Genomic DNA, 25,615 nt, shown 5'->3' on the forward strand with positions numbered 1-25,615 from the left:
ATGGGGTTTTGCTGTGTTGCCTAGGCTGGTCTTGAACTTTTGGGCTCAAGCGTTCCTTTGGCCTTGGCCCCCTTTCAAAGTGCTGGGATTACAGGAGTGAGCCACTGTGCGCAGCTGAGATTTTTTAAAAAAGATCTTTACTGTTATCCTAAGTATCTGTAGCAAGTGATAATAGCATATCCTGAGAGCTAAAAGATTTTTCTTTAATTTTTCATCACTGTGGCATGACTATACATACATCACCACAATCAGACTTTTTCTCAACCTCACATACTAGAGAAGCATCTGCTGGAAGGGTGAGGAGAGGGCGCAACACTTGTGGCTCCTTTCTCATCTAGTAGGACTAGGCTACTGATTTCAGATACAGACTCAAACGGAAATGAGGGGTAAGAGTCAGGAGTTTTAGGTATGAGGCTGATGCCAGGTAAGTTTTTATTATATTTAGAAAAAAAATGTAACTGGAAATAAAGGTAAATCATTTAAAATGAATGAGAGTTTTTAAACCCCTATAATTCTTTAATGGCAGCATTTGGATCCACTGCCCAAGCCACTTTTAACCCAACCAAGATGCTGGAAAGCAGAGCACACAGTTGTGCCCACCAAGCCCAGGAGGGCGATGGACCCCAGGGCTCCTCGACTACGTTTGCTGGGTTCTGAAAAAGAAGAAAGAACAGAAGTTACCAGGAGTGCTCAAGAATTATGATGCTTTCAACATTTGCAAGCCATTCTATCATGGCATCTGAGGTTGTACATTAGACAAACTGGCCTTAGGAGGTTAACTAACTCTTTAGCCTGAAGCTATTGGTAAGTCAGATACCACATGCCAAGTAATGTGCCACAGTAGTATTGCCTGGATCTTAGAAAATTATGGGATAATAATTACAGCAACTTTGCTCTAGGACCTTTGGAAGGAGTTCCCTCTGTTTCAAAGAAGTACAGCCAAAAATGGCTTTTCCTCCTCCTTACTCAGATAGAGCAAGTATAGTAATGGTGAGGCTCTGGAGTCGGACTGCATGGGTTTGATTCCTAGTTTACTAGTTTATGCTTAGTAGCTCTGTGACCTACAGCTTTAATCATGCTGAGTCCCAGTTTCCTAATTTGTAAAATGCAATAATATCTGTATTACACAATTGTTGTAAGGTTAAATAACATATGCAAAGTTCTTAGAGTAGTGGTTGGCACATAGAAAATGCTCAATAAAAATAAGTTTCGTTACAATTGAAAGATTAATAAAAAGAAAACAGACCTTTCACCTAAATATCAAGTGACTTCCCCTTTTCTCAAATTCCCAAGAAGAAAAATATAGTAGCATAAGATTTTTTTTTTTTTTGAGATAGGATCTTGCTCTGTCTCCCAGGCTGGAGTGTAGTAGTGTAATCATGGCTCACAGCAGCCTGAAACTTCTGAGCTGAAGCAATCCTCCCGCCTCAGCCTCCCAAGTAGCTGGGACTACAGGTGTGCACCACCACATCCGGCTAATTTTTGTATTTTTTTGTAGAGACAGGGTTTCACCATGTTGCCCAGGCTGGTATCCAACTCCTGAGCTCAAGCAATCTGCCTGCCTTGGAATCCCAAAGTGCTGGGATTACAGGTGTAAGCCACTGTGCCTGGCCAGCATAGGATTTAAAATTTTAAAGTTGTTTCCTTGGCAAATGTCAATATATACTAACCTCCCGTGTAATAGCCATAAGCATAAAGAACTCGTCCAACAATCCAGGCCAAGCCCAGGCCAGAAGCTATACGCTAAGAAAAAAGGGAAACATTAGTATTTGCATGAAAGAAACAAGCAAACCTTTTTTAACACCTAGGGTTGATTACACAATATGTTAGCAAAAAGTTAATCATTTTATGATTTGGCCAACTACTCCCCACCCAAATTAGGTAGAATTAAGTTAGTTTCAGTCAGGAAAATAAAATATCTGTGATTCTTCTATGAATGGCTTGGCTTGTGGACCTGGGAGATGAGTATTGGCCTTCTCCTAGACAGGTGGGATAGAAGGAATCCCCCCACTTGCCCTGGGCATCTTGGGGAACTTGTGTTAGAGCAAGAGAAGGACCTGTGGGCCAGGCAGTCTCAGGGCAGGCCAGAAAAGAGAACTGCCCCAAAGTCAGGACTAGGGGAAATGCCGTTTTCTCAAATGGGCCTCTGAGCATGAGATTGACTGAAGACTCAGCTGCTGTTCTATGTAAAGTCAGTCACTGGCAGGGCTGGGCTCAGGTGGTTCTGCAGGCTACACTAGGGGTGTAGCTCCACTAGAAAGAGGGGGAGAGCTTCTCCCAGAATACATGGTCTTCAAGGGAAAAGTCTCCCTGTTCCCAATGCCCTTGAGAAGAGAGAATAAAAACAGATGAAAAATCCATCCCTTTGGCTGTCATGCTGGGGTGACTTCCTTGGTTAAAATAAGCAAGGAGAGAACACAGAAGAGAGCGTGTGAGAAGGCCGCCTTCCCCAGTGTCTTTCCCACTCAGCAGTGCTACTGGTAGGGATAAGGTTACTGCATCAGGGTTTTTGTTTGTTTGATTTTGGGTAACATTAAATATCAACAGGAGGGTGAAACAAATGAAAATAACGCCAGTCCCTCAAGTCACCATATAGCAGCTCTAGTCTCTGCCAGGCCCTTCTTTACTATAATGTTGCCTAATGACTGGCAACCTAGGAACAATTGTTAGGTGCTTGTCCCCAAACTAGCTCTTATTTTTCAGAACTACCCATAAGGAATGGGATCCAGGGATGTGGGATAGGAATGGGGATGGAGTGGGGACACCAAATGAGGCCTAATCTAGAGAACTGGGCTATTCAGATCAGCTAGTCTAGTCACTTGCTAGGAATGGGGATCTTTAGACGCACCAGAAAGATACCTTTTCTAAGAGATACAAGAGCAGTAGATGCTTCTTTGGAAAAAATGCAGGCCTTCAAGGTCATGAGCAGTAGATATGCCATTCTGGCAGCTTTTTAACAAAAGTACAAGGCATTCGGGTATGGACCAGATGGTTAGGAAAGGCTTAGAACCAGAAGTCTGAAGGGACACCACTCTGGTCAGAACTCGATTTCAGGAGATAATCTGTCCTCAGAAAAGGGGAACACTTTTGTCTAAGACAAGACCCAAATGGCAATTAATTAGAGGCCGATAAACTTGCTTTATTTAGATATGTTTAAGTGCAGACTAAATCTCCATCCCACAGGGCTGGCTACACTGCAAAGGCCTGCAAGGCCCTGGTGACCTGCCTCATCACCCCTCTGCCCTCTGTTGCTGCCCCTCTCCTGGCTGCACTGGTTTCTCACTGCTCACCAAACAAACCAGACAGGTGCCTGCCTCAGGCCTTGCTTGTCTTCTGGCTGGAGGTTGGGGAGACTTGTGCAGCACCTGCTCCCTCACCTCCTTTTATACTTGCTTAACTATCATCTCAGCAAAGCCCCCCTCCCTGACCACCCTATTCAAAATTATCCCACTCCACATCCCCTTTCCACCTTCCCCGCTTTGTTTTCTTCTCTGCACTCACCACCTCCTAATACATGATGTAATTTACTTAGGTTGCTTCTTCTCTGTGGCCACCCCACCCCCCACAACAAAAAGGCAAAAGCTCTATGAAACCAGGGCTCTTTGTTTGCTTTGATCACTGCTTTACCCCAGGCGGTGAGTGAAAGTTTGTTGTGTGAATGAATTAATACAACAAACGAACTCTTATAGACATGAAACTTAGAACCAGACACACCTGGGTTCAAATTCTAATCCTTCTACTCTGTAGCTATTTGACCTTATTCCTTATCTGTAGAATATGAGGAAAATCCCATCTACTTTAAAGAACTCTGTAAGAAATAATTGAATAAAATCCTTTTAAATAGAAGTGCCTAGACACTGAAGATATTCATTAAATGTTTATTTCCTTCTTCTGTCCCTGACAATAGCTCAGTGAACTACATCCAAATAGATGAACACCTCCTGGAAAACTTACCGGGTGGTAAACACCTCCAACAGCTAGAAAAAATAAGAAGGGAGGATACACTTCCAACCTGGAATTGACAGAAAGAAACTTTTAAAAAGTGCCCTTTTTAAGTATGTCTGTGTAGTATTATGAATCTTTGTTTTTTTTTTTTTTTTTGAGACAGAGTGTCTCTGTCACCCAGGCTGGAGTGCAGTGGTGCGATCTCGGCTCACTGCAACCTCTGCCTCCTGGATTCAAGTGATTCTCGTGCCTCAGCTTCCTGAGTAGCCGGGATTACAGGTGCGTGCCACCATGCCTGGCTAAGTTTTGTAGAGACGGGGTTTCGCCATGTTGGCCAAGCTGGTCTCCAACTCCTGACCTCAAGTGATCCACCCACCTCGGCCTCCCAAAGTGCTGAGATTACAGGTGTGAGCCCACCTCACCCGGCCAGCACTATGAATCTTTACATCTTCCTTGCCAAGTTAGAAGCTTGGGGGTAAAAATAAACATTGACTGCAGGGAGAAGACCTGGTCACTAACATCCACCCTCCTTTGCTCTGCATGGGATTAGAGGTCACTTGGAACATGAAGAGTAAAAGGACCTCGCATCTAACAAATGGAAGTGGAAGGTCCTGGTGAGTCAGAGTGGGTTTCCTTAGAGCATTCAAAACCTCTTCACTCCCTAGGCCTGGGAGGGTCAACATCAGTTTAGATGGGTCATGCTGCAAAACTGTAGTAGGTAATGCAACCATGAAGACATTTTTGAAAAGAATATCCCGAAATCCCACCATTCCAGCCACTCTCAAGTTTGCTTAATAGTCCATGTGTTCACGTACATAATTTTTGAATACTTTTAATGAGGTGCCCATGATGGTCACCATCACTGTGACTCAGCAAATACAGCGCACTAAGGGCTGAGGTGTTAGACAGAAAACACCCACTCTGCAGATGTCTTTGGTGCCCGGCAGGGCCGACACTCACGTGTTCTGGTGGGCTCGCTGAATGCAGTTGAAGATGTGCCCATTTTCAGGGTCCGTGCTGTACATGGTAGGATACTGTCACAACAAAGCACATACTGATCACATGGTCAAGAGTAGCATTCAGTGTTGAAAGTTAAAATGAACCTTAAAAACAATATATTCCAAAGTATCTTCTTTCACACCCTTGATAGATGACCATTCAATTTCTGCTTAAATATTTATGGTGACAAGGGTCTCAATTCTCAGAAGCAGAGTCAATGTTTCTATTAAACATCCAGGAATAAGAATGTATGTCTGCGCTGTAGTTGCACAAGGGAAAGAGGCAGCTTTGTGCCAAACTCAGTGCTTTTCATTGATGTTAAGCATCAATGGTGGATTTCAGATGCATTACAAAGATACCATAGGGAAATAGAGCCTTCCTAAGAGTCATCAAATACCACATCCTTTTAAGATTTCCCTTAATAGAAGAACAGAAATTGAGTGTGTGAGAATCTTAATGGAAGTGTCCATTGGAAGGGAAAAAAAAGAAGAAACTAAATACAAAAACTTAAAAGAAGCTCTAGTAAGGGAGTTTAATTATTAAGTTGCTAAACAGAAACAGACATTTAAAACTGCTCACCAGGGACAACTTTAGTAATTATCCCTTCTAGATCACCTAAAACTAAAGGAAGTGTTTAATAGACCACCTTCCTATGTCTAAGTCCAGGCTAATCTCAACACCACATACCTCTTTTCTACTTGGAAAACAGGAAAATCACCATAAGACATCATTTTTAAAGTGGCACACCATGAAACAATGTTGCTATTTAACCCTCTGTGGAAAATACAGTAACTCTCTTCCTAGCAAATAGCTCCAGCCAAAAGTATACTATTGGAATCCCAGCATATGTGGTCTTTCTACAGAAGAGACAAAGTCAAACAAGATGGAAACTACTCCCTAGCAGGGCCCCGTATTTCTTGCCTCTTTCCCACCAGGAAGAAGCAGAATCGCTAATACAGTCCTGAAACTTCCACTTTTCACAACTAGCTCCTTGCCTCTCCCTCCATGGCTGAAAACAAGTTCTTGGCTAAGCCTGTGGCCCCCAGACAAGCCTACAAGGGCACCAGCTTGTGTTCCCACTTACCTCCACTTTGTACTTCTTGCGGGCCTTGGAAACATTGATGGCTAGGTGGGCCACCATTATAAAGCTGGCAGCACCAGTTAGAAGCACAAAACCATATTCCTTAGAGAGGACAGCCATCTTGAGTCTGTGGAAGAAAGAACACGTTGGGACAGCCCCCAGCACTGTGGCTATTTCATGGTGTGAAGCCTTAGGGAGCAAGATGCTTTATTACTGGCAAATGCGTAAATAGAGACCAAAAAAATGTATGACTCAATCTGATGTTTCTGAGAAGTCATCAAAGACAGTACCATATAAAATAATTTAAAAATTACTCAACTATGCAGTCTATACACAGAAAAGTATACAATCATGTATCTTTTTTTCTCTTTTGTGCCTGGGAGATTCTGATCAACATTATGAGATTTACCTACACCACTGCAGTAGTCATTGCTGTAGAATAATACAGCCAACAAAAATCACATTATTGAAAAAATATTTAACATGGTAAAATGCTAAAGTATACATTACATAGGGAGGGAGAGGGAGGGAGTGAGAGGAGCAGGGCATGGTGGGGAGAGGGATGGAGAGGGAGAGAGAGGGAGTGGGGAGGGAGGAGAGAGAGAGAGAAAGCAAGAAAGTGAGAAAGCAAGAAAGTGAGCATCCAAAATAGTATATGCATAGTGATTCCAAGTTTTTTGCCTTCAGGCATGGGGGACACTGTGAGGGCAGGACCCTAAGGCCTCCCTTCGATCCTGGGGCACGTGCAGGTGCAGCAGCAGACATCTCACACAGGTAGGGGAAGGCCCAGGTTGAGTACTCTGAAAGCAGAGCCTATGAGGCTTTGGGCAGCTCCTGAGGAACTCAGATTGCCCATCAAATCATCACTTCAAAGGCTTCCACGAGCCAGCAGCTCCAGTGTGTGTTCTGCCGTCAGCTTTAAAATTTCCATCCCTGGTAACTGCCTGGCTTCAATCCCTGCTTTTAACCTAGGAGGGTTACCCTGCTCTGGAATGTATCTAATCATCCTAACAAACCAACCAACAAAATGGTAAATCCTTATTTTCAAAAGAGGTTAAGTAATGTTTCCAAGGTCTAAAACAGACAGTGACAGACCTGGGATTCCCATTCAGATTCATCTGGTTCCAATATTCCCTTTCAGTATCACTTGAAAATTTAGAGCCGAACTGACACTGTGGTCAGAGCATCTTCCTTAAAACAGAATTTGGGGTAGGCACGCAGCTCAGTTCATTGAAAGTTAAGTTTCTCTTAGCACAGCAAAATAGGCCTAACTCCTTTTTTTTTTTTGAGATGGAGTTTCACTCTTGTCGCCCGGGCTGGAGTGCAGTGGCACGATCTCAGCTCACTGCAACCTCCATCTCCCAGGTTCAAGTGATTCTCCTGCCTCAGCGTCCTGAGATTACAGACGCTGTAATTCTCCTGTCCTCAGCGTCCTGGGATTACAGACGCGCACCACCACACCCAGCTAATTTTTGCATTTTTAGTAGAAACGAGGTTTTGCCATGTTGGCCAGGCTATTCTCGAACTCCTGAGCTCAGATGATCCACCCACCTCGGCCTCCCAAAGTGCTGGGATTACAGGTGTGAGCCACCGCACCCAGCCTAACAGGCCTAACTTCTTAAAACCCCTCCTCCCCACCATGGTTCACAATAATTCTCATCAGTTTTCCCCTTCTACAGTCTTCACTCTGAGCTGCTCTCTGAGGCATGCCCACTGCTCCTCCAAGGGCTGAGGGGCACACACTGCAGCAGGCTGGCTCCACAGGTCAGCAGATCCTGGCCTGTCTGTGCAGCTTTAGAGAGCAAGGAGTCTCTGGCTTCCCTCCAAGCTTCCTTGCCCACATTCTCTTCCCAAGTGTAGAAAGTCAGCATGAGGAAGAAGCCACAGTAGTTATCAAAAGAAAAACAGAGTGTGAATTCAGAACACCTCTTTGAAAATAAATAAAAATGACTGAACCTCCAGCCTATCCTTAAATTCAACACATTTGGGGCAAACAGGTCATTTAAAATAAAGCTGCCACCTGGGCATGGTGGCTCACACCTATAATCCCAACAATTTGGGAGGCCAAGGTGGAAGGAACACTTGAGGCCAGGCAACCTGGGCCACACAGGGAGACTCTCATGTCTACTCAGGAGGCTGAGGTGGGAGGATCACCCGAGCCCAGGAGGCTGAGGCTGCAGTGAGCTATGATTGCACCACCTCACTGCAGCCTGGGGCAACAGAGCAAGACCTTGCCTTAAAAAAAAAAAAGGTGTCTCTCAGAAGCAATAAATGTAAGGACAATAAAATTAAGCATATTTGCTTTAGGTTAAAGTTTGCAAATCAATAGAGTCAGCTTTCAGACTCTAATCTTTGGACAGGATGCTGGGCTCCCTGGCTATGTGCAGGGCTACCTTGTGTCAGCCCAGCACTTTTCAGCTTACTTTTACTCTTCACAAAACTCCTATTAGCTCCACTTTATAGAAAAGGAAATAGAGGCTCAGTAAATGAGGGCAGAGCTAAGACCAGAGCAGGTTTTAGAATTCTCCCCCAAAACACTCCAGCTAGCCCAGGCAACACATTCAAATTTGGTGGCTTAGTCACTGACTTCTATTTTTCTTAATTTTAAGAGGCTAGGGTAGGTAGGTGGCAAGATAGAGAAGTGCCTCTTGCATAGATGTCTCTGTCACAGCAAAGCAACTGCTCTACAATCTACAGTTAGAATCTATAATTACAAATTAATATTTACTACTGAGCTCCTCTTTAAAGTATAAATGCAATCTGTGAGGTTAAACCTGATGGGCATTTGCACCCTATAGTGAAAGTTACTCTCCTCACACTTTGTTAAGGTATGTAGGGCGTTATGAATCTGGATGAGGACAAGCAGAGCCAGGAACAGTTAGGACCTTGGAAAGGCAGTGAATTCACAGTAAGGGTACCCAGAATCTGACACTACAGCAATGGTTTGCAGAGGATGCATACTCAGTCACAGGGACAGTGCAAGTGCCTGGGGCAGCAGCGTGACTGTTCTCCCTGAGGGTCCCCCGCACGAGCCATGGACACATCTGCATAGGTGCAGGAGCAATGCCTGTAAAGCTGCCTGCGAGAAGGGCAGCAGAACAGCCCTCCCTGACACCTCCTTGCACTCCTACCAAGTGAGGTGTCCTGCTTTATACACCATAACAACCTTCACTCAAAACAGAGCAGGACCACGTTTGTCTGGCATCTTCCATGTCAAGCACAGTGTGCACGCTCATAGATATTTAAGGAATAAATGATTTGAGCTGCAACTCTAGGTGTCTTTCAGAATGACCACCACCACGCACCCCCTCCCCTGAACACACACCTGAGATAATCTCTATCATCTGGCACAGTGTCTAGTATAAAGTATGCATCTAATCAATTCAAGTTTCCGTTTCTTACCTCAATATCTATTGAGACCAGGGAAGAAACTGAATGTATTTAAGAAAGACTGGTTTATGACTAATCCAGAAAGAGAAATCTTAAGAAAGAGGAATTCAGAACACAGAGAAAACTCTTGTCATAGTTGCTGAAAACATAAATGCAATATGGAGTGAAAAATCGTTAAATCTCTTTCAAAGAAAGAATCCGCTTAATTAAATCAACATTCAAAAAAACTATCATTTGCTAAATCATTATTTTCTGAAGATTCCAAGGCGAAGAGATAGATATTCCCACTCCTTAGAGAGTGGCTTTTGTGTGTGTGGGTGTGCACCAGGAAGGGGATGCAGCTCAGTTCACAGTGGCCACACCCTAGGCAGCCACAGCCACACCCTGGGTTGTGCCAGCCCCAGAGGTGGCAGATAGCTTCCAAGGACAGGGTGGAAGAACTGATAGCTGGCACCCAACCAGTCTCTGGCATGAGCACTCATTTGAACTGCACACCACATTTTGCTGATTATATACCTGCTCTGTGTCACCAGAAACCCTTTCATGGACCCGACAAGATAAAGTTCTTGAGAGTGGGAACTTTGCCCTTGAATTGACTTTCTCTTCTACATAGTGCTAGATACACAGTCCAACAGTCCTTTCTGAGCTGAACTTTAATACAGGTGTAGATGACTTTGCAATTCACTTGGTTATATCGTAGTATTTGTTAATCATTATGCAGTTTCCTGGATTAGTCATAAACCAGCAGTATAAATTAATATTTATGAATTGAAACCTTCTACCACATGCAGCCATGCGTTTCAGTGATGGACTGCATATTTAACAATGGCCCCATAAGACTGTAATGGAGCTGAAACATTCCTATTGCTTAGTGACATCACAGCCACTGTGCCATTGTAACATCGTAGTACACTGTATCATCCACGTGTTTGCGGTGATGCTGGTGTAAACAAACCTACTGCGCTGCCAGTCATATAAAACTATAGCATGTATAATTATGTACAGCACATAACACTTGATAATGATCATAAATGACAGTTACTGGTTTATGTAGTTACTACACTATACTTTTTAGCATTATAGTGTATTCCTTCTACTTTTAAAAAAAAAAATGTTAACTGTGAAACAGGTGCAAACAGGTCCTCCCTGAGGTATTCCAGAAGGCCTTGTTACCATAGGAGAGGACAGCTCCACACATGGCAGGTGTGTCTATGTGACCTTCCACTGGGGCAAGATGTGGAGGCAGAAGACGGATACTGATGATCCTGACCCTGTATAGGCCTAGGCTAAGGTGTGTGTTTGTATCTTAATTTTTAACAAAAAAGCTTAAAAAGTAACTATGAAATAAAAAGAAAGTTTTAAAAATAGAAAACATTTCACTTCCAGTTAGAAACCTACAGACAAAGGCCATCAGCTCAAAGTCAGTACAGGTGTTCCGAACTGAATGGTGTTACTTCTTTAAAAATAAAAAAAGTATTTAAAACATAGAAAAAAATCTTATAGAATAAAGATATGAAGAAACAATTTTTGGCCGGGCATGGTGGCTCACACCTGTAATCCTAGCACTTTGGGAGGCCAGGGCGAGCAGATCACTTGAGGTCAGGAGTTTAAAACCAGCCTGGCCAACACAGTGAAACCCCGTCTCTACTAAAAACATAAAAAAATTAGCTGGGCGAGGTGGTGAGTGCCTGTAATCCCAGCTACTTGGGAGGCTGAGGCAGGAGAACTGCTTGAATCCAGGAGGTGGAGGTTGCAGTGAGCCGAGATTGCACCACTGCACTCCAGTATGGGAGACCCAGTGAGACTCTGTCTCAAGAAAAAAACAAAACAAAACAAAAAACAAAGAAACAATTTTTATGCAGTTACAATGTATTTGTGTTTTAAGCTAAGTATTGTCACAAAAGATTCAAAAGTTTAAAAATTATAGTAAAAAAGCTTCAGTAAGCTAAGGTTTAACTTATTATTGAAGAAAAAAATATTAAAAAATGAATGTAGTGTAGCCTAAGTATACAGTGTACATAAGGTCTGCAGCAGTGTACAGAAATGCCCTAGGCCTTCACACTCACCACTCACTCACTGACTCATCCAGAGCAACTTCCAGTCCTGCAGGCTCCATTCATGGTAAGTGCCTTCTACAGGTGTACCATTTTTCGTCTTTTATACCATATTGTTACTGGATCTTTTCTAAGTTTTTAGATATGTTTAGACACGCAAATACATACCACTATGTTACAATTACCTATGATATTCAGTACAGTAACATGCTGTACATGTTTGCAGCCTAGAAGCAATAGGCTAGACTATATAGCCTGGGTGTGTAGTAGGTTATACTGTCTAGGTTTGTGTAAGTACACTGTACGATATTCCCACAATGACAAAATCACCTAACACATTTCTCAGAACATATCTCCATCATGAGTGAACACATAACTGTAGTTAAAAGTACCTAGTTTTCCCTCTTCTACACTGTTGAGGGAAGTATAAGATAGAACCATCTAGAGGACAGCCTGGCAATAGGTAATTTTTTTTTTTTTTTTTTAAGACAGGGTCTCTGTTGCCAAGGCTGGAGTATGGTGGTGCTATCACAGCTCACTGCAGCCTTGATCTTCTGGGCTCAGGTGATCCTCCCAACTCAGCCTCCCAAGTAGTTGGGGCTGCAGGCACACACTGACATGCCCAGCTAATTTCTGTATTTTTAAAATTTTTTAATTTTATTTATTTTGAGACAGTCTCGCTCTGTCGCCCAGGCTGGACTGTAGTGGCGCAATCTCAGCTAACTGCAACCTCTGCCTCCCAGATTCAATCAATTCTCATGCCTCATCCTCCCAAATAGCTGGGATCACAGGCGCCCACCACCACACCTGGCTAATTTTTTTATTTTTTAGTAGAGATGGGGGTTCTGCCATGTTGGCCAGGCTGGTCTCAAACTGCTGGCCTCAAGTGATACGGCTGCCTCAGCCTCTCAAAGTGCTGGGATTACAGGTGTGAGCCATCACACCCAGCCTATATATATTTTTTCTTTTTTTTTTTTAAGAGATAGGATCTTCCTATGTTTCTTAGGCTGGTCTCGAACTCCTGGGCTCTAGTGGTCCTCCCATCTCAGCCTCCCAAAATGCTGGGAATACAGGCATGAGCCACAGCACCTGGCCAGTAATATTCTTTTTAATATTAATATTCTTTGGCTCATTAATCCTACTAGAAATCTATCCTGAGGTAACAATCAGAAATGCAAACAAATTTGGTTCAAAGATATTTACTTCAGCAATATTTATGATGGCAAAACCAGAAATACTACATATGTCCAATAATAGAGGGCCAGTTAAATAATATACCTGTTAAATAGAACATTATACAACTGTTAAAAATGGTGTGTACAAATATTAAAGAGGTTAAAACAGGCTCAATATACAGCAGGTTAAGTGGGGAAAAAAGAAAATAAAAGTATATGTAGAATAATCTTGGTTTTCTTAATAATAGAAAAAAATTAAGAAAGTATTAAAATCATAAGCATAGTTATTTCTAGATGGCTAGATTATAGATTTTTCTTTGTAATTTTCTGTAATTTCCAAAATGAGCAAATAAATATTTAAAAAAATTATGTAAGAGTGGCTTGACAATAATTATTCATTGAGAAGACAGAGGAACAGGCAGTATGGAATCATGGAACCAAAAGATCAGACCTGACTTCTGGCTTGAGTTCCACCACTTATCTGCTAAGTGCAGTTCACGAGACAGCTTTGCAGTAGAATACAGTTTTGGAATCAAATTGTCTGCATTCAGAACCTGGTTCTCATATTTCCTAGTTCAGTGTCCTTGGGAATATTACTCAACACCTTTCAGCAGCCTCAGTTTCCTCACTTGTTAAATGGAGATAATAATATAACCTTGAAAGGTTGTTGAGAGGATTAGATGGACATACTGTCTATAAACATTCATCATGATGCCTGACATAGGAAGGACTCAGTAAATGTTATATATTATGTTACGTTACATATGTTAATGTTTGGTTAACTGTCCTTGACCTGACTCAACGGGGATGTTTGGCTAAATGATAATGAATATACATTTTAGAATTTATAACTGCCATTTTAAAATAGCAAAGCTTAGAACCACATATATCCTCTTCCTTTTCTGAACTCTCAGCAGCCAGCCATGTTAAAATATATACTATCAAGTGAAAGGCAGAAGCAGCCAGAAGGAAGCAGGATTTTAGCACTGACTATGGACATCCGGAAGCTGCAGTCATTCAAACCCTTGCTGCAGCCAGACACTGCTCAGCACTGCATGGGGGTGACCGTGCATTCATTTACTTATTCAGGCTTACTGAGTGCCCACTATGTGCCACTCACTGGGCTAGTGCTGGAGACGAACAGGGAACAGCCAGAGGTTGGTTCTTTATGACACTCATTTTCTAGCAGGGGACACAGGCAAATAAGTAAACAAGTACCCAATTCCAGATTTTTCTCTTCCTAGCAATAATCACAAACTAGGTATAACACAATAAAACAAAAACAAAATAAATGGGTAGGGAAAGACAGAAATAGGATGAAAGAGTTTCTATTCTTACTTTCCTTATTAGCAACTGCAGAGGTAGCCGCTCCTAGTTAACTGTTTGTTGGCAGTCTTAAGTCAAAATAGATCAGTCAAGAGAACATTAAAGGTTTAAAAGAAATTTGAATTATCTATTTTTTTAATTAGAAAGTTTTTGTCACTTATTTAAGGGTAGAGATCCTAAATGTTTTTACTCCTAGTGGACTTCAATACTGTTTTATGATTCATCTTTTCCTGTGGGAAATCTACAAGAGTAGAGATAGCAGGAATTGAGGAGTCAGACAGACCTGTATTCATACATCGCCTCTGCAAGCTTTAGGATGTTTCTAATTTCTCTACAAAACAGGGAAAATACTACCCACTTATATCACAGTGTGGTTTGAAGAATTAAATTAGATAAACTAGATATGTACCTGGTATAAACAATAAATGTTGGTCCAAATATGAAGAAATAAATACTGGTAAGTGTACATGTCTGTCCACATATGTAACAGTTCCTAAATGAGGAAATACCGGTTTTTCTACAAATCAGTTGTATGCTCTTACACATTAGTTCTGATTTTGTTTAAAATAATTCAAATTTGGCAAAAGGCTGGTCTAATTAGATTGCAAAATAGAGTTTCCTACCATAGACAGCATAATGAATCAAAGAACACTTAATTCATTTATTCAACCAGAACATATAAAGCACTTGCTGTCTATGCCAGGAACTGCTGAGGGGTGGGGATGCAGCAGTGAACAAGAAAGAGTCCTGCCCTCAACGCCCTGACCTTCGAATGATGACAGGAGACTGACAACAAACATGCAAACAAAAAACAGCTTCAGAGAGTGGGAACTCTTTTTTTGTTTTGAGACAAAGTTTTGCTCTTACCCCCAGGCTGGAGTGAAGTGGCACGATCTAGGCTCACTGCAACCTCCGCCCCCTGGGTTCAAGTGATTCTCCTTCCTCAGCCTCCCGAGTAGCAGGGATTATAGGTGCCCACTACCACGCCAGACTAATTTTTGTATTTTTAGTAGAGACGGGGTTTCGCCACATAGGCCAGGCTGGTCTCGAACTCCTGACCTCAGGTGATCCACCTGCCTCAGCCTCCCAGAGTGTTAGGATTACAGGCACCTGGCCAAGAATGGGAACTCTTCTGGGGAAGACACACGGCAATGGCATAGAGACTGGGCAGGGCTGTTGCATCAGGATCCCGGCTGGGAAGGCCTACTTTGTGTGACAATGAATATAGTATACCTCTCTAGATGGACTATGTGCTCTTTGAGGACAGAGAGCATGTCTCCTTGCTTATATTTTTTACAGCAACTTGCATGAAGACAGAAACTCAATAGAGTGCTGCTGCTCTATACCCTAGATCAGTGGTTCTCAAACTTTGGTGGCATTAAAATCACCTGGAGAGTTTGTTAAAACATACCTCAGTCCCAGAGTTTCTGGTTCAGTCATGTTAGGTGGGGCCTGAGTATTTTCATACCTAACTAGTTCCTAGGTGATGCTGATGATGTTGGTCAAGGACCACATTTTAAGAACCACTGTTCTGAGCAAAAACAAAATTTGCAGGAGGTGGTGATTCTATCTGATTCAAAACCACAGTCACAGTCTTGTCTTGGTGGTCTATATTCTACTACCATCTTTGGAGGCTCCTGAGGTGCTCCTTCTGTACCACCCCTGAGAACAGGAATGGGGCTGATGAGATCAGAGGCTGTTGTGAAGAGCAAGCTCCAGCTAAGCTTTGCACAATTACACACTAACAGCATGCCCAGCAGAAGACTGACTTCTTCTTTCAGCTTTGACGGAGGTTTGAGACAACAAAACAAGTGTGTAAGCCAGCTCAGTATCTTCAGAGTCTCTACCCTGTGACCACCATTGGGTGCCCAGATCTCACTTCATGGTTATGGTCACTCACCAGATCAGATTTTCCCATAGTCGAATGAGTCAGAGTTCTAGGTTCTCCATCCTTCAAAAGTAGCTCTTTATGCTACAGAATGACCTCTCTGGGATCATCCCTTCTAATACCATGGATCAGGCATACCTCAACTTCTGAACGATTAGAAACATGACTTCAAATGAAAGGCCTATTTAATGAATCAGTAGGACTTCCAACCAACTTCTCATGGAATTTTTCATCCCATCTGGCAGAAACAGCAAAACTGAAAATATCACTACTACATATATAATATCTAACTATAAGACCTGGTACCCACAGAGTGCTTCTTTTGTTTTGTTTTGTTTTGAGACAGGGTCTTGCTCTGTCACCAAGGCTGGAGTGTAGGGGTGCTATCTCAGCTCACTGCAGCCTCTGCCTCCTGGGTTCAAGCAATTCTCATGCCTCAACCTCAGGAGTAGCTGGGATCACAGGTACATGTCACTACACCCAGCTAATTTTTGTATTTTTAGTAGAGATGGGGTTTCGTCATGTTGGCCAGGCTGGTCTCGAACTCCTGACCTCAAGCAGTCCACCTGCCTCAGCCTCCCAAAGTGCTAGGATTACAAGCATGGGCCACCGCGCCAGGCCTAGAGTGCTTCTTTTACGGCAGGCACTGTAATAGAGTTTAGATATTTTAGCACTTTCCATCCTTACAACAATCCCATATGATAGTTATTATTATTATTCCCATTCTATGGATGAGGAAACGGAAGCAAAGAGAAATTCAACAATTTGCCTAAGGTCCCACAGCTGGTGAGTGCACAGCTGGGGTCTGAATGCAGGCAGGCAGACTGATGCCAGTGTCCATGCTTTTTGCTACTAACACACTGCTGGGTTTGTCCCTTACTCAGAAGTTAAATCACCTCTTCCCCCAGTACGGGAAGCACTGAGGGGAAAGCCCTCTGCAACGTTCAATTGAAGGCAATTGAATCCTGCTGCACCATAGGCTTCTACTCCAGGACAGAAACAGAGACAGGGCCCAAGAGCGTAGGGGAGGGAGAGACAGATCCACGATCGTTGGAATACTTTACATATACGATCATACCATCTGCAAAGAGAGACAGTTTTACTTCTTCCTTTCCAATGTGGATGTCTTTTATTTTTTTTTTCTTGATTGATTGTCCTGGTTAGGGGCAATGCAATGTTGAATACCAGTGGCAAGTGCCGACATCCTTGCCTCGTTCCTCATCTTAGGGGGGAGGCATTCAGTCTCTCTCCTTTAAATATGTTATTAGTGGCTGGTTTCCACGGATGCCCCTTTTAAGAATACTTTAGAAACCTAATTATTTCTAGAATGTGGGTTTTTTTTTTTTTTTTTTTGAGACGGAGTCTCTCTTTGTCCCACAGGCTAGAGTGCAGTGGCACGATCTTGGCTCACTGCAACCTCCACCTCCCGGGTTCAAGTGATTCTCCTGCCTCAGCCTCCTAAGTAGCTGAGATTACAGACATGCACCACCACGCCGAGCTAATTTTTGTATTTTAGTAGAGATGGGGTTTCGCCATGCTGGCCAGGCTGGTCTTGAACCCCTGACCTCAAGTGATCCACCCTCCTTGGCCTCCCAAAGTGCTGGGATTACAGGTGTGAGCCACTGTGCCTGGCTGGGTTTTTGTTTTGTTTTTGTTTTGAGACAGGGTCCCCCTCTGTCCTCCAGGCTGGAGTGGAAGTGGCACAATCAGGGCTCACTGCAGGCTTGACCTCTGGACTCAAGCAATCCTCCTGCCTCAAAGTAGCTGAGATTACAGGTGTGTGCCACCATGCCCAGCTAATTTTTTTGTATCTTTAGTACAGACGGGGTTTCACTATGTTGGCCAGGCTGGTCTCGAACTCCTGAGCTCAAGCAATTTGCCTCTCTCAGCCTCCCAAAGTGCTGGGATAAGAGGCATGAACCACTGCTCCTGGCCCTATCATGTTTTAAAAACACAGCAGCACTTCTATTTGTAACTTTTACATTTATCAGTATATTACTCGCCAAACATGATTGTTTTGGAGGACATTATCAAGTTAGGGGAAGAAAACTAGGAATAGTATTTTGAAGCAAGCAGGGTATAGGACGTCGGGGGTAGCAGAAAAGCCCCGGGCCGTGGTAGGTTTTCAGGGGTAGATTAGGAAACTAATATGCCCTGGTAAGCAGCAGGGCTCCGACGTCCAACGGTGGTAGAATAGCAAAAACTTTTCAGTGTAGCCAGAGTCAGCAGACACCCAGTGGGTTTTAAGTAAGCTACAACACACACATTTTCAAAGTTTCAGTTTAGGAGTGATCAGACTTGGGCTTAAGATGAGGCAGTGTTGGTCTAACTCCTAAAACACATGCTCCATTCCAGCATTTGAGTTAGCAACACAGGGGTTCATTATGACATCTGGCTAAGGTACTTACCTCTAGAAATTTTATCGAGAGTTTCCCGGGAACACAGCTATTCTAATACCAAAACATTGCTCAACCCTTCCTCTAATTCTTGCTTCTGCCACCATTTGCCGTATCTTACTGGGGCAAGGCTCCTTTGGTTACAAGGCTTACCCAGAAAGCTTCCTGAACTACATCCAGTAGAACACTCCTGGGGTAGTTCTCCTTCACTACTTTCCAAGTTCCTCTTGGCTGCCCATCAGAAATTCCCCAGCACACAATCAGCATTCCACAAACAGAGCAAAAGGCAGACTTTATGGATTTGGGTACTTGCCTCAAATAATTTACCACTTCTGAGCCATGAAGTGACACTACCTTTTATTTTACTAAATGACAATGAGATTCTCAAGGGAGAGAAGATTATGTCTTTCAGCTCTCTCTCTTTGCTCCCAAATAAATAAAATCCAGCTTTGACAATAGTAGTCCCTACTTCTGTGTATGATATTGCTCTCCTCAAATTGTACTGCAATTTCTCAACTGCTCTTTTTTTTCTTTTTAATGTATCCAGGGATGGGACAATGACAAAGCATTCACAGATTAACTTGAAGCCATTCTCCAATGTTTCATTAAAATCCTTATTTGGCTGCCTGTGCTATTCCAATCTTCCTTACATGGCAAAAATCAACATTTTAATGAGAGTAACACACAAGGACAGTCACATAAAGGGCTAGTCTGATCATACCAAATGGACTTCCCTGAGTTCCAAACACCAGACGGTAGCTTGGAACACTCTGAGGTGGTGCTGAGGGTCCACTTGGCTCACTTAAAGCTCCCCTGGATAGTTGTCCAGCCTAACTTCTGCATCCAGATGTTTCCACGAAGGAACAAGCCTCAAAACCATCTCCAGCCAGGGCAGCTGACCCTCCATACAATGCTCAGTGGAGCTCATACAATGCTCAATGGAGAAATTAAAGAGCCTAGAGGGAAGGAACATAAAAACAACTCTTTTTTTTTTTTTTTGAGACGGAGTCTCACTCTGTTGCCAGGGTGGAGTGCAGTGGTGCCATCTCAGCTCACTGCAACCTCTGCCTCCCAGGTTCAAGTGATTCTTCTGCCTCAGCCTCCTAAGTAGCTGGGACTACAGGTGTGTGCTACCACGCCCTGGTTAATTTTTGTATTTTTAGTAGAGATGGGTTTTTACCATGTTGATCAGACTGGTCTCAAACTCCTGACCTCAGGTGATCCACCCACCTTTGCTTCCCAAAGTGCTGGGATTACAGGCATGAGCCACCGTGCCTGGCCCATAAACGCAATCCTCTTGCTCATTACACAATGTATATACGTACTAAAACATCACACTGTATCTCATAAATATGTCCAATATTACATATCTATTAGAAACAAAGTAAAACTTAAGCTGGGTGCAGTAGTGCACGCCTATAAACCCAGCTACTTCGGAGGCTGAGGTGGGACGACTGCTTTAGCCTAGGAGTTTGAGACTAGCCTGGGCAACATGGCGAAACCCCACCTCAAAATGACAACACACACACCCACACACAAAAACTTTAAAAATGTAATTATCTGTTTCTATGATAGGACAGAAAAGGAGAGTCACGGGATTTCTTTGGGTTCAGACTGTATTTTCAGAATGCTAGTTCCAGTCCACTTCTACATTAAACAGATGCTAAAATCTGTTTGAGCGCCAAACCTTCACATGACAGCCAGATTTAAATTGCACTTAAAAGAAGGAATAGAAACCTAGGTGATGAAAAGTAACTATCCCCCTACAATTGCATTGCATATTCAGTAGATTGTTCCCTAAGGGCTAAAAACAAAAAGTTGAATAGAAATCATATTATTTATCCAGCACTTGATTACTGGTTCAAGTAAGGCAAATAGCAGCAAGCAGGTCCTAGAGTGGGTCTTTCACAGTACCTCATAGTCCATAGTCTTCAATATTCATCAATGTTGCTGGTGGAATATTTGGAGAGTGGAAGCTAACTATATATTAGGAGGATGGAAGATCTGTCCCTTTAAGAGATAAATATGTTATAATCCAAATATATTCAACTGTATAGTTAAATAGCCATAGTTTGGCCATATAAAATATTCAAGTTTCAGATGTTTTTATTCCAACACTTTGGTAAACTGTTGGTACTGAAAACAATTGCTTAATACATGGCTGCACTGGCTGGGAGTGGGGGAGGGAAGATCAGCAGGATGCTCAAGTTCCAGTGAATGGTTCTTGGTTATAGAGCACAAGCTTGCACTCACACGAACTCTGTTGAAACTCTGTTAAAGCCAAATAAGCAAATTACCTGCTTTCTTCTTCTCTGGAGTGTGCCTTCTGGGTAATAAGGCACTAAACACACATGCTTGATGGAACTGAAATCTCCTCTGAGAAAAAACTGGTAATTCAGTTCTTCAGGAATCTAAGAATACTAGATTTATAACAAGACAGAATAAATCCCAGGTTCCCCTGCAGGTGTGAGGACAAACTTTCCCAAATTCTTGACACAGAAGGTTCTATGGGAGATACCTAACCTAGAAGCCCTGGGCTTTGCTAGACCCTTTGGAGCTGAGCTTCCCAAGAGATGTGATCCCAGGGACAGCCCACTGGATATTTCCCATGGTCTGCAGGCAGCAACCTCAGAGGGCGGGGCGGAGGGGGAGGGGAATGGGGAGAAGCCATGGGATACAGAAGGAAAAATAAAGACAACATCTCATAATGCATTAAATGAAGCTGATATGATAAATTCAATGTAGGACAAAGCATTTTACCTAAATGGGATGCTTGCCTCAAGTCCATAGCTATCATCTTCAGTATTTTCTCAGAATGATTCCTTCCCTTATTCATCCTTTATTAAATGCCATGTACCACTCAAGGGGCAGGGCTACTATGAGAATGATCAAGACTGAGAAGGAAGGTCCTGACTCTCTAGAATACATAGTTGAGAATGGGAGGGACTGAGGGAGGGAGAGAGAGAGAGCGCACGATCCAGAGAGAGCATGAGTGAGCATGTAGTCAGTGAAGATAAAAACACAGGAGGGCCATACCATAAAACATGAGGGTAACATTGTGATAAAGGATCTGAAGAGCATAAAGTGATACGTGAGAGAGAACACAGGTAAAGAAAACAGCAAGAGCAGAGACTTGGAGACAGAAAAAGGCTTGACTTGTATGAAGGAGAGAAAAGAGTCCAGTGTGTCTGAAGGGTAGTGATATAGACTAGAGGAAGAAAAGTAGGAGAAATCAATTATTATTACTTATTACCACCATGCACAGTATTTAGTACGGGGCAAACCTTGTTCTAAGCAGTTAGTTCATCAGTATTATCTCATTTAGATCCTCACAGCACCCCTATGATATTACTCCCATTTTGCAGATGAAGAAACTCAGTACCAGAAAGGTTAAGTGACCTGCCCAAGGTCACACAGTGATCACAGAGCACAGCCAGATCCCCACACCCCCAAGCAGTCTGGCGTCAGTTTGTGCTCTCAGCCTTTTGCTATATTGTCTCTCAATGAGGTTGAAAAGCAAGTTTGACCACACCTGACATCTTTTGAAACATTTCTATGTCCCCAGACCCTCTCCTGAGTACAAAATACATTAACAAGAAGAGAGAGCAAACAATTAGCTTCAATTTTGCCAGTGACTAAAGCCTGAGATGTTTCAAATTGGAAGAAGAAGAAAAAAAAAAAAAAAAAAAACAAACTTTGGGAAAGGTCCAAACAAGGAACATTTTCTTTTTAATGAGTGTCAGCACTGCAGTATGACAAAAGAAGTAGAGATTATGAGAAGGAAAAAACTTCCTCCCATCTTTCAGGCATATAGGTTTGCAAGGAGCAAAGTAACACAGAAACTGGCACTTCATTTATATATCATGTCATATAGCTGTCCTTTAACTGGCATTACATAGGAACCAAGAGTCATTGAGAAACTAAGCTATGACTTCCAGAAGGAAAAAAAAAAATCTCGAATGAGTCACATTGACACCACTTGGTAATTTTCTATTACAAGAAATGCAGGCAGACTGTAGTTAATTTGTAGCAGCTGCTGAATGCCCGTTAGGGTACCAACCACCCCAAAGGAAGGAACCACCTAGGCTGCTGGCTTTTGCCTGAAACAGGGGTTCGACCTTTTCATGCCTGTCTACACTTAGAATGAAGCTGTGGTACAACCGCTCACATTGCTTGCTTATTTATTTATAAAATAAAATATCACTTATTTTTAAAGGGTGGAATAAAAAATAATTTTTGCTTTAAAAAAATAAAAAAAATGAAGGGTGGAATAAGGCAACTAAATCGTAGAACGCAAGTTCCAGTTAATGAACAGATCAACTCTAGAAATAACTCAGAAGGTAACAGCAAGATCTATGATTCTAAAGGATAAAATTCTTAAAGGCATTCGCAAATGCATTTGAAAGATAGTACAATTTTCCTGTTGCCTAATTACAGCGTTTCTCCTCAGAGACAGGTAGGTAGGTAGGTACTGTAAGAGCGAGTGAAAGAAACTCAGGAATTTTATTTTACATAGCGATAATCTACTTGCTGCTAACTGCTAAATTTTTTGTTCAGGAAGATGGTAAGCTTACAGTAGCATTAATAAATTGAGTTGCAAAAACAGTAGCAGTATATTCTTCGAAACAAATATTGCTTTAAAATGCTAAATGGTTCATGGTCAATTGTGGTCGGTAATGGTGTTCTAAATATAGATTCAGAAGATTTAAGTATAAACATAGGGCACAATATGTTTAAATACAGATAGATGTGCAGTAGGCACTAAATTGCTTTTGACAGATTGATTTGACATCCACCTCATTCCAGACTGCTTCGGGGCTTTTTAGTATTTCTCTGAATAGTGGGTAAAGCCTTTCTTTCCTGTATGTTCCTTCTCGGTGCTAATCTCCAGGCGAGGAGGTTCTCTTCCAGGATTGTGTCCTTTCAGAACTCTAAGCCAACGGGAAGAAATCTAAATAAAGGGGAAGGCTGCCCTTCTCCAGTTTTGTTCCTTAATCTAAGGAGGCCCCTGTAGCGCAGTTTCTATGGTTGGCGACAGTCTCCCTGCCGATTCATATATAGTAACATTGGTTAAAAAAAAATCACTTGACAAAGTTTTCTATTTCCGTAACATTGTGTCAGGAGGGAAGCTTAACGGAAAGTCTTCCCAGGGATGAAAGTATTTGTTTCTATTTTATATGTTTGTTTTAACTCCTTAAATTCGTCTCCTATGAGAATAAACATTCTTGATCTGACTCAGTGTGCTCTCTGAATTCACTGAAATAAAATATAGCTTGTAACTCTGACCAATAACCTTGGGTGCCTCCCAGAACTGCAGGCTCCAGGTGATCTACAGATTTCCCAAGAGAAGCCCTGGCTGCAGCTCCTACCCACGAGCAATCTAAAATCTGCAGCAATTCCGCAGGACCACACCTAGGCCCAATAGCACATATCTGCAGAGCCGGAAACGCCTTCCCCTCCAGGGCACCTCCTGTCCCCAGTGAAGGAATTAAAGTTCTAATCCCTGCCTCTAATTCTACCCATCCTAATATCTGCTTTTCCTTTACCTCCTCTTCCACACTCACTTGCCTTCGACGCTACAATGTAGCTTGTAAACTCGTGACTCTCAAGGAAAGTATCAGCAGAAGCCACAACTTCAGGGAATGACTCACTAAGGAGTCTCCAGCGCCTTCCACCGCCCTGCAACTGCCCCACTACTGTAGCCCTGCGGCTGCGTGCTGCCACCCCAGATAAGGAGGGGGCATTTTCTGAAATCCAAGGAAGAACCTGAAGAGTCCCCCACCCACCCAGAGGCGTCTCTTGCTCTAAGTCAGCGGTAGGAAATGACCCCCTTCCCAGTACAAATGGACAAACGATTCTAAGAGGCAGGAGGAAAACAAACACAATTCCCTCAGAGGCTCTCCCGACCGTCCCTAGCAACACATCCCCACCGCAGCGGGTGCATTGCTCACAGGCCACTTCTGAAACCAGCGTTACTGATCAGGCCTGCACAACCACTCCCCCTGCAGTGTCCCGCTCGCTCATCCTCTGCGCCGGAGCAGCAGAGGGCAAGGTCGGGTGGTCTCCGGAAGGCAGAAAGAAGGGGCCCCCAGACTGCAGAGCCCGGGGAGAGGAGGAGAGAAAAGGAAGGAATTGAGGAAGGGTTGACCTTGAGAATTTTCCTGAGTTACACATAAATAGGTCGGGCCTCGCTTAGACGCTCCCAACCCACTTCACCAGGGAGAAGATGCAAAGCAAGGGGAGAGCAGAGAGGGTGGAAATTTAGATCTCTAATTTACTGATAAGGGTGGGGGGAGGTTAAGACAGCGGGTCTCTATTCAGCTCGGAGAGGCTGAAATATGGGTGTGCCCTGCGCAAAGGCTGAAGGGCCCCGGGCGGCCCGGTGCTCGTGGCTGCCCGCAGGTGCTAGCACTCACCTGGATCACCTTCGAACGGCTGGTGCTGAACAAAACTGCGCAGCGCCTTGTGGGTGCGGCGCCCTCGCCTGGGGCGGGGCGAGGTGGGACCAGAAGCAGGCCCCGCCCCAGCCGACCAGCGCGCGGCCACGCCCCCAAGGCGGGGCTCCCGGCGCTGGCGCGCGCTCTCTAAGTTGCCAACTCCGCGCCACTGGTTGGGAGGTGGAGGCTCAATTTTCTTCCTGCTCATGGTCGTCCAGCGATTTACTCCTCCCATTCTCAAATACATACATCTACTCCCCCAGGTGCCTTCGTGGCCATCTTCCTAAACTATCCCAGGCAGGTCATACCTCCCAGATTGGGTTTGCAGAACATTGGGACGTGAGTAATTTGTCCCCAGCAGAGCCACCGTAGTGGTTTTAGGGGCACTGCTGTAAGGGCGAAGCACGGGCATGCACGGCGCGTGCGCGAAAGTAGCCGCGCCCCAATCGATGTGTCGCTGAGGCGCGTAGCTGGGGTGTGGGCGGAGCTCGGTGTCTCAGGTTGCAACACTCCGGAAGTGAATGGATTTAGCGCTGTTAGGGCCTTTTTGTTTAGGGCTTAGCAAATATTGTTAGTTTTGCCGAGAGCTGGCACCGAGCCCTGCCCGCGTAGTGGGCCGTACCCACGCCCCCTGCGTGCTGAGTCGCGTGGTTCTGGAGTTTTGTTTTTTTAAAAGGAGTCTCCCGATTGTCCGTGGAGTTTTTTCTGCGGCACATGGAGTCTGCCTTCGCGACCCAGACCTTTAATGTGAACACGTGCTCCCGTTACGCCCTCGGGTCCAGCGTCCGGGCCGGGGCTCCAGGCCAGGTGGAGGAGGGGTGAGGGTGGGGGTCTTGGTCTTGGGTGAGACTTGCAGATACAGTCGGGCTGAAGGAGTAGAACTTGCTTCTAAATGCCGGAAAATCCGAAGGAGCTGACTGCAGA

At 43.7% G+C, this 25,615-nt stretch overlaps 1 protein-coding gene across 2 annotated transcripts; it reads right to left on the bottom strand.

Moving 5' to 3' along the window:
- Window positions 1-400: 400 nt before the first annotated feature.
- MGST3 (microsomal glutathione S-transferase 3) lies at window positions 401-24,821 on the bottom strand. 2 transcript variants are annotated; one of them, XM_054448771.2, is made up of 6 exons: window positions 24,671-24,821; window positions 6,029-6,152; window positions 4,906-4,979; window positions 3,955-4,012; window positions 1,671-1,743; window positions 401-653 (listed from the first exon to the last, which is right to left on the bottom strand). In XM_054448771.2, the coding sequence occupies exons 2-6, from the start codon at window positions 6,143-6,145 to the stop codon at window positions 517-519; spliced, it is 459 nt and encodes a 152-aa protein (XP_054304746.1). In that variant the 5' UTR covers window positions 6,146-6,152; window positions 24,671-24,821; the 3' UTR covers window positions 401-516. The 2 variants fall into 2 exon arrangements, with proteins under 2 accessions (XP_054304746.1, XP_063505471.1); XM_063649401.1 differs by lacking the exon at window positions 24,671-24,821 and adding an exon at window positions 20,169-20,259.
- Between the last annotated feature and the right edge of the window lie 794 nt (window positions 24,822-25,615).

The sequence above is a fragment of the Pongo pygmaeus genome, chromosome 1 (assembly GCF_028885625.2).
Source record: "Pongo pygmaeus isolate AG05252 chromosome 1, NHGRI_mPonPyg2-v2.0_pri, whole genome shotgun sequence".
NCBI lineage: Eukaryota > Metazoa > Chordata > Mammalia > Primates > Hominidae > Pongo > Pongo pygmaeus.

Coding starts and splice junctions, on each gene's coding strand:
- MGST3 (XM_063649401.1), bottom strand. Junction 4,980..6,028: donor GCAAGAAGTACAAAGTGGAG/GTAAGTGGGAAC, acceptor TTGTTGTGACAG/TATCCTACCATGTACAGCAC. Junction 1,744..3,954: donor TTGGAGGTGTTTACCACCCG/GTAAGTTTTCCA, acceptor CTTTTTTCTTAG/CGTATAGCTTCTGGCCTGGG.